General features: G+C 48.6%; 1 protein-coding gene across 1 annotated transcript; it reads right to left on the bottom strand.

The window, feature by feature from the left end:
- Positions 1-1001: 1001 nt before the first annotated feature.
- Positions 1002-6642, bottom strand: LOC103109273 (keratin, type II cytoskeletal 6A-like). The gene is made up of 9 exons (XM_060195306.1): positions 6046-6642; positions 4960-5174; positions 4559-4619; positions 4307-4402; positions 3991-4155; positions 2906-3031; positions 1980-2200; positions 1738-1772; positions 1002-1637 (listed from the first exon to the last, which is right to left on the bottom strand). The coding sequence occupies exons 1-9, from the start codon at positions 6571-6573 to the stop codon at positions 1399-1401; spliced, it is 1686 nt and encodes a 561-aa protein (XP_060051289.1). The 5' UTR covers positions 6574-6642; the 3' UTR covers positions 1002-1398.
- Positions 6643-9208: the final 2566 nt, after the last annotated feature.

Below are 9208 nucleotides of genomic sequence, written 5' to 3'. Positions count from 1 at the left end.
TCCCTATTTCTCAAAGGAGTTGATTGTCTTTGGATTGTTGAGTTTGGCGAACTCTCCTTGTATTGTGATTAGTACTCTGTCTGAGGTATTGATACAAGCAGTCTCTCCAACTCTGTGAGGGCTCTCTATGACGGGCTATTGCCTTTGCCACACAAAAGCTTTTCACTTAGAAGGAGCCCCATTGGACTGTATTGGCTTTAGTTGTGCTTGAAATTGTATTTGACTCTGTGAAGACTTTGCAACAACTTATGTGGAAGAGATCTCTGACTTTAGTTATTTGATAGTTTCTAGCCTAACTTCTGAGCATCTGATTATTCTACTACTTTAGATCAACATTTATGAAGTTTTATCTGACATCAAAAAAGGCAGGGTCAGCATTAAAATTTTAGTTTCTGGGGTCGGGCAGTACCACAGAGGGTTAAGCACACGTGGCACAAAGAGCAAGGACCCTGGTTCAAGCCCCTGGCTCCCCACCTGCAGGTGAGTCACTTCACAGGCAGTGAAGCAAGTCTGCAGGTGTCTATCCTTCTCTCCCCCTCTGTCTTCCCATCTCTCTCCATTTCTCTCAATCCAATCCAACAACGAATGACATCAAACACAACAATAATAACCACAACAAGGCTACAACAACAAGGGCAACAAAAGAGGAAAAACACATGGCCTTGAGGAGCAGTGGATTCATGGTGCAGGCACTGAGTCCCAGCAATAACCCTGGAGGCAAAAAAAAAAAAGTTTCCAGTAGAAGAGATAGCATAATGGCTATGCAAAGAAGTTCATATGCCTGAGGCTCCAAAGTCTCATCTTCAATCCCCATTAACTATATAAACCAGAACGTACTAGTGATATGGGGGGAGGGGGGGAATCTTAAGTTTCTGTAACAGTTCCAGAAGTTGGGTGAGGTGCATGTTAACTGGGTGAATCTCTTATTCACAAAGAAGCAATTAGGAAAAAGAAAAACTTCAAGTAACACCAATAAAAATAAAGGCAACACAAAACCATGCTTTATATTATAAATCTGCTTTATTTAGCCATTAGCAAAGGAAGAGTAGAGCAACGAGTAGGGGAAAAGAATTTGCATATTCCAGGCCTAGTTACCAGGAATTTCAAGGCCACTGAAAGGAAGAGTCCAACATTGTATGATGGAGACATCCAGGGACAATTGAAACCATGCAAGGCTGTCTATTTCTGTTGGAGGACCTGGCTGTGAACCCTGAGAGTGAGCTGTGGAGTCTCAGCAAGATCACACAGGCACTGAGGGGAAGAGAGCACTCAGCAAGTTCAGTGCCTCTTCAGAGAGTGAGAGCAAAGGGGGGCAGGAGAGGAGAAGCATCCTGAGAGAGAAAGAGGAAATGGAGATGGCCCTGAGGAAGTGTGGGACCAAGAGCTGATGGCAGGACTTCAGTTCTTGTAGCTCCTTCTGCTGGAGGAGGAAGAAGTGGTGGTGTATTTGATGGTGGAGCCACTGCCCCCAGAGGAGCTGAAGCCACCGCCGAGGCCTCTGCCGCTGCCAGAGCTGAAGCCTCCTCCAAGGCTGTGGCCACTACCATAGGAGTAGCCGCTGCCTCCACCCAGGCCTGAGGAGCCACCAATGGCGCTGGCACCACCATAGCCACCAGAGACGGTGGACTGCACGACAGCTGTAGAGTAAAGGGACAACACAAAAGACAGGTGAGCCCACACACCAGCCTGACCCAGCAGGAACCCAGGGCAGGGGGCGGGCCCAGCACAGGTACTTACAGATGTTGACTTGTCCCACTCCTTCTCCATTCAGCCTAGGAGAGAGGACACAAGGGGCTGAGACTCACAGACCACCACTGTCCCCACAGGAAGCCTACAGGTGGGAGGCCCTGGGAAAGCTGCCCTCAGATGTTTCTCTGAGAACAGCATTTCAGTCTCGAGGGGCAGGTGCCTGACTTAGTGCCCCTTGGCTGGCCCTCATGGAATTGTGCCCAGCTCTTTGGAGACATGGAGGCACCCACCTGCACTCCTCTCCTTCCAGCAGCTTCCTGTAGGTGGCAATCTCCACGTCCAGGGCCAGCTTCACATTCATGAGCTCCTGGTACTCCCTCAGCAGCCTGGCCATGTCCTGCTTGGCCTTCTGCAGGGCATCCTCCAGATCAGCCAGCTTGTTCTTGGCATCCTTGATGGCCAACTCCCCACGCTGCTCAGCATCAGCAATGGCGGACTGCAGGCTGGCGCACTGAGGGAAGGCAGAGAGGCCCAGTGAGCAGGCCTGTCTTTCTCACAGGAGAATAACAGAGGTGCTTCTGGCTCAGTTCCCAGGGAGAGAAGATCCTCCAAAGAATTTCATTCAGAAGGAGTTCTGACTCTGTCTGCCTGCCAAGTCTTTGGGTTATTAGACTTGAGCACAGCTTCTCCATCTGCCTCTGTCAGCCTTAGCTAGTAGTGAGATTTGCTGCCTCTTGTTGTCAACCCCCTGCATGAGCCACAGCTGGTGGCTGATAAAGCTACTTCAGCAGACATAATCCCTGCTGACAATGGAAGAAACAGTCCACTGACTTTTTGTTCTTTTTTTTTGATTATTGCCTGGTGATGCTATCAGTATGATACCCACAAGTATGTACAAAATTACATATATTTTGAGAGGTGATAAATTTCCCACCAAATGTTAACATTCATAAAATCTCCAGCCCCTCCTCTTTTCTGATCAAAGTGGGATTTGTATACAGTCCCACATCAATCATTGTTCTAAGCCATCACTTTCTCATCTACAGTTAATATTTTCAAAAACATGGTCAGTTAGAGTTGAGTCTGTCATGGACTTGAGCTTTCCCTTTCCCTTGCTGCTGCTCTTGCAGTGCCACGAAATGCCACAAACGGTGGCTGATGGGCACAGAGTGGCCAGCAAGGAAGTGATGCTGTTCTCTCCACAGCGGGGCCATACCTGCTTCTTGACGTGGTCAATCTCAGACCTCAGCCTCTGGATCATGCGGTTGAGCTCAGAAATCTCCTGCTTGGTGTTGCGCAGGTCGTCTCCGTGTCTGCCTGCTGAGACCTGCAGCTCCTCGTACTGTGGTCCAGAGGGAGAAGGTGTCAGTGGGCCCCCAAGCCAGCAGAGATGGACACAGTCAGGGGCCTCACACCCTTGAGCCCAGTGGCTTTCCCACAGGGGCATTAGACTCAATTAATGCTCTATTTAGCCAAAGACCTGTTTGTTGGTGACTAGCTCCCAGTCAATGCCAGTGCTCTGTAGTACTAACAGGACTTTAAGAGTAGTACATGGTGAGGCTAAAGGCCCACATCAGTGTACAAATTACACTTGCTTTTCTTTCCTTCTCTCTCACTCTCTATTTCATTCTACCTTTCCTTCATATTTTCCTCTTTCTGAACATATGTGTGTGTGTTGTTTATTTGTTTCTTTTTTTTAATATTTATTTTATTTATTTATTCCCTTTTGTTGCCCTTGTTGTTTTATTGTTGTTGTTGTTGGATAGGACAGAGAGAAATGGAGAGAGGAGGGGAAGACAGAGAGGAGGAAAGATAGACACCTGCAGACCTGCTTCACCGCCTGTGAAGCGACTCCCCTGCAGGTGGGGAGCCGGGGTTCGAACCGGGATCCTTATGCCGGTCCTTGTGCTTTGCGCCACCTGCGCTTAACCCGCTGCGCTACAGCCCGACTCCCTATTTGTTTCTTTTTTATCAGAACACTTCTAAGCTCTGGTTTATGGTGGTGCAGGAACTGAACCTGGGATGTTGGAACCTCAGACATTAGTCTCTTTGCATAATGATTATGCTATCTACCCGCACTCCATTTATTCCTCTTTCTATCATTCATATTTTTTTTCTTGTTCTTGGCCATGGACAAAAATTATATAAACGTTCATGCTACTACAAAAGGGTGCCCATGTGTTACATGTGCCCATCATTCTAGCTGTGGATTTCCCAAGTGATTTCTTTAGCTTTGCTGTCCTTTGATAGGGAGGTCCAGGGGCATGGAGATACCTCAGCATCTGCTGACTGACTACTCACCTTGGTCTGGTACCAGGACTCAGCCTCAGCCCGGCTCCTCTGGGCAATCTCCTCATACTGGGCCTTGACCTCGGCAATGATGCTGTCCAGGTCCAGAGAGCGGTTGTTGTCCATGGACAGAACCACGGAGGTGTCTGAGATGTGGGTTTGCATCTGGGACAGTTCCTACACAACAGAGGCACATCAGATCACCTTTGCCTGTCTGTCTACCCCAGAAGGTAGAGGCTAACTGTGTGACAGCCAAACTCAGGGCCTCCCCTGCTTGGAGACCCTCACTAGAGAAAACAACAACTCTAGGGATGGGAGAGGTGCTTACTGCTTCATAGAGGGTCCTCAGGAAGTTGATCTCATCTGTGAGAGAATCAGCCTTGGCTTGGAGTTCAACCTTATTCATGTAGGCAGCATCCACGTCCTGGGGAATTAGCCACAACCAAGAGTCAGCTGGAGCCTCCTTCCAGGCACCCACCCACCTCTGAGTGTCCCTCCCCAGGATCCTCTGGGACGTGGACAGGGACCCAGTCCTCTCCTTCTGCACTGACACATGCACCCCTGAACTCCACCAGCTCACCTTCTTTAGAGTCACAAATTCATTCTCTGCTGCTGTGCGCTTGTTGATTTCATCTTCATATCTACAGTGAGAAAAGGGAAAAAGATAATTGAGGGAGAGACTGACATGCCACAGAAAGCACACCCATAGCCTGACCCACTGCCAAATGGAAATATCGCTGTAGAGTCTTCCTGCCAGTGAGCCTGACTGCTGGTCTTGGGGTCCTTCCATGTGTCCCCCTTCACCCTCCCATCAACCCACAAGCTCTTCTGGGGCTTCATCCTTGGGGTGGGTCAGGATGATGACTGTGGGTGCCAGAGAATTTTCTTGGATCTAGAATCCTAAGATTCTCTGCACACGGTCATCCAAAAGATGTGAAGTTGTCCTTGAAGACGCAGAGCCTCTTTCCATCCTCCACTCACTTGTTCTTGTAGTCCTCCACTGTGCTCTGCATGCTTCTGAGCTCTGAGTCCAGGCGGCCTCTGTCCCCAAGGATACTGTCCAGCTGTCTCCTGAGGTTGTTGATGTACTGCTCAAACAGGGGCTCCAAGCTCTGGGTCACTGTCCTGGTGCCTTGCTCTTGGAGCAGGGCCCACTTGGTGTCCAGGACCTTGTTCTGCTGCTCCAGGAATCGCACCTGGAGAAGTCAAGATAGTCACTTGTGAGACACAGGAAGGAAGAGATGTGAGTACTCAGTTCCCCAATCACCCTGGTCATCTCTTAGTGCTGGATTATTTCACAGTTAGTGCAGAGACTCAGGCTGACATCTGCTCCTCAAACCACTGCCTCCAGCAACAGTTGTTACCTTGAAAACTCTCCCAGGGACCTTAGACTTAATTCTCTGCAATCAGACACTATTTAACAATCAACATTAGATTTGATAGAAGCCTCATCTCTGTAATTTACTAGATATTTTCTAGAAGCATCCCACAAAGTGTTTTTTCATTAATTAAGTCTCAGGTGACAGGATGTTGTTCGAAGCCCAGTGATGAAATGTGAGTGCAGTCCTGAGTGGACTCTGATCTGACTTGTCATTGGAAGCACCAGTCTGCTCTGAAACACCCTCCTTTAATGGTCCTGACTTGGACACACAGATTTCTAGGCTATATTTAAGTTTCTCTTATTTTTTTTCTCCTACTACATTCATTTATTCATTAAAATGATTTATTAACATAAAAATTTCATTTCTATAGCTCTACATTTCCCCTGTAATGTCCATTTATTTGTTCATATCCTTTGAAAGACAAACCTACCCATATACCCTGTCATTTTTCTAGGGGCTAATAGAAAGTTTACAGTTCCTCCTAGTCAGCATGACAGCAGTCAAGAGATTCAGCAGGACTAAAGCATCACCTTCCCTGCTGTCTGGGTCAGCATGGAGTCGCCTGTCAGCCATGGGGAGCTGATCTTAGTGACCTGTCTCTGTCCCTGAGCTGTCCTGGTGCCACAGCCCTTGGTATTCAGGCTATGGCTCTGAGCAGCCAGTGGAGGGCAGGTACCCAACTCACCTTGTCGATGAAGGAGGCAAACTTGTTGTTGAGGGTCTTGATCTGCTCTCGCTCCTCGGTCCTCACCCGCTGGATGGTGGGGTCGATTTGCAGGTTCAGAGGAGTGAGCAGGTTCTGGTTGACGGTGACCTCCTGGATGCCTCCAGGGGGGCAGACAGGGAAGCCAGAGCCTCCAAAGCCAGCACCCCCACCGAAGCCAAAGCCACTGCCAGCTCCAGCGCCAAAGCCAAATCCACTCCCGGCACCACCTCCAAAGCCATAGCCACCTCCAACTCTGCTGCCATATCCACTGTTCAGGCCGCAGCTGCCCCCTCCAATGGAGATTCTCTTGGTGCCTCCTAGGCTATAAAGGCTGCGGCTGCCAAAGCCAGCTCCTCCATACACTCCACCAGCACCCCCAGTGCCTCTGGAGCGGGACACAGAGACACAGCTGAAGCCAGAGCGGCTGCCCCCAGGAGCCCGGGCTGAGCTGGCACTGAAGCCTCGCTGGCTGCTGCTCTGGGTCCTCATGGTGGATCTGATGGACATACTGCTGAAGTAAAGGAGCTGAGAAGGTAGGAGTAGCTGGAGTGGGGCTGAGAGAGGAGATGTGTGAGCTGGGCTCCTGATGGCCCTTTATATATGGTGAGACTGGGCTGGGCTTGGACTGGCAGGTGAGCTTGCAGAGGGGAAGGGCTGGGCTTTACAAACAGTGAGATCACCCCCAGCTTCTAGAAAGGTATGAAATATGAAGATTGCATCCTGGCTTCCTTTAGTCAGGGAGCATTTTCTCCTGCCTTCCAGCCTTGACTTGATCTCAACACAATAGGCACTGACTGAAGTCACAGGTTAGTCATGTTCTTAAACAAAGGAGTCAAGGAGCTGATCTGTGATAATCGTCCCTTCCTTCTGCTTACTCAGACACTCCTCTGTGCCCCCTTCCCACACAGGCTTTCTCCTCCACCCACACCACCCTTCCTAGCTAGGTGAGTCTTGCTGAGGGCTTGGGGCATTCGCCCAATGGCCTGAGCAAGAAATGGCCTGCAGGTATTCCCTGGCCAAGTTTCTACCTGTCTATCTGATGCTCCTGCTGTTCCCCCTGGCAACCAAGATGGGGGCAGTGTTCAGTGCCTCAAATCCTCCTTAGAAAGGCAGGGGGGTTCAAGCTGCTGAGTTCTTGTGTCTGTGTTATTCTCTTTGCTCTGTGATGCACTGCCCCTTTGGAAATTTCCTGAGAGTTCAGTGGCATCCCATGGCTGAGAGTTCGGTGGCATCCCATGGCTGAGAGTTCGGTGGCATATCCATGGTCAGGGAGCCCAGACAGCCAGCTTCTACACAGGCATCTCTCCATGTCTAGATATCCTTCTCAGTGCTTGTGTCTATTGAGAGCATCCTCATGTCAGTCATTCTTTCCAGATTCATAAACTCCCTTTGTAGCTGCATTGGAATGTTTCCCTAGAGCTTAATATACAGAATCTAAAAAGCAAATAAATAGTGGATAGGACAAAGCTTATTATGCCGTTCAACGCATTTTTATTCCCACAGACATTGACATTTTTCTTTTAAGAATCAGACACCAAATTGGGGTGTGTAAAGCAAGTTGAGGGGGCATATAGCAGCAGTGACTCATGAAAATGTGCCCTTACAAGTGTGATGACATCAGAAGTCAGTTCTGGATTTATTCCTCTAATCTCAGCACTTGAAATCCCAAAGCCATCAACATCTCTTCAGAGAGAAGGATGCCAAATGACAGTGCTGTCTGATTTAGAAAGAATGAGGTTGTTTTCCTTTCTTTAGTTCTTTCTGTACTGTGGACAAGGAACATTGAGAGAAAAATGCAGGAGTGAATGTGCAGTAAAGTGGGCAGCCAGGGTGTGAAAGGCAAGCTCCTTCAGTGGAAGAGCATGGGGGAATCCTTTGTGGCTGTTTCAGAAGCAGACCATTGCTCTAATGTTTGAGGGGGCCAGGAGACACATCCAGGTGGGCAGGGCTTTTCCTGCCCACAGGAGGTGCTAATGCAGCGTCTGCCAGGAAAAGGTACCTTCTCAGACAACGGAAGCAGCTCCTCTCCCTCCACCCTCGTTACACAACAGTCGTTCAAGAAATGTGCTTCCACCCAGTTCTGGGAAAAAGACATTCCTTCCCAGTCACATTCATTCCCTGTAGCATAGAGTTCTGAGCCACTCTCCCATCTTGGTGCAGAGAATGTTGGCTTAATGTGGATGATGCTGGGGGTTCCCAGCATAGGCGGGTCAGGTGCAAACAGTACGTGCTTCCCCTACCTCCTATGACAATGCCAGTGCCCAGTGACTGCAGCTGCTTTCACTCTACAGTGACAGCTTTGAGTAGCACTGGACCTTACCCCATGACAATGGCATCTTGCAAGTGGTGCTGGGGCTGAATCTTGTACCTTGAGCATAGCAAGGAATACAGCTTGCTGGGTGAGCTATCTCTCTAGTCCTTCTATTATGGATTTTAAAGCTGTCCCCTAATGTATAAGCTATTTTAGATCATAATATGTGTGTATTATATAAAGCATATATATATATACTTAGATTTGTACATATCACATGTATCCAACTTATATTTACATGTAGTTATGTATAATATGTATGCATATATTCTAATATGTACATGTGTAGGGATAGGGGTCAGGTGTTGGTGCACCCAGCAGAGAGCATACACTACTATGTATGTATGTTGTGCATTATGCTTAGAAAGCTCTCCCTTCCAAAATCCTCATCAGCACCTGTTACAGAAAGCTGTGGAAACCCATTTTAGTGGTCCTGGCCCTGAGTGAGGTCAGCTGAGGGAGCTCACAAGGCAGGTGAAGGCTCCTAAGATGATAGGGGGTTGGAGAAGAGGAAGCAGGGCTGAAGGTCCATGCCTGACTCCACTCTTCCCCAGTCCCATCAACCTTAAAAAGTCAATATCGCACTGGATTCATTTGCCTTCTTTGAGCCAGGAGAGGCGCCCATGTCATCTAGTTCGCTTGTAGACTGCAGCCATGGACAAGGCTGCCATCCAATAAGTCCTCACACAATGTCTTGGATATGTACATAGCTGCTGGGTCTTAAGCACAGGGTGATATATTGAGACCATGTTCTTAAATAAAAACATCTTGTTTGACACTGCTTCACTACAAAACTGATGAGACAAGCAGAATCCCTACATGACACCGACA

The sequence above is a fragment of the Erinaceus europaeus genome, chromosome 7, assembly GCF_950295315.1.
Source record: "Erinaceus europaeus chromosome 7, mEriEur2.1, whole genome shotgun sequence".
Lineage (NCBI taxonomy): Eukaryota > Metazoa > Chordata > Mammalia > Eulipotyphla > Erinaceidae > Erinaceus > Erinaceus europaeus.
The sequence above is the reverse complement of the archived record's forward strand: the minus strand, read 5'-3'. Positions and strand labels throughout refer to the sequence as shown.

What these genes read in the sequence shown, in the direction of transcription:
- LOC103109273 (XM_060195306.1), bottom strand. Translation starts at nt 6,573, where the DNA reads ATGTCCATCAGATCCACCATGAGGACCCAGAGCAGCAGCCAGCGAGGC. An exon ending in AATTTGTGACTCTAAAGAAG is followed by an intron (nt 4,403 to 4,558) that starts GTGAGCTGGTGG and finishes CTAATTCCCCAG; the next exon opens with GACGTGGATGCTGCCTACAT. An exon ending in TGAGGACCCTCTATGAAGCA is followed by an intron (nt 4,156 to 4,306) that starts GTAAGCACCTCT and finishes TCTGTTGTGTAG; the next exon opens with GAACTGTCCCAGATGCAAAC.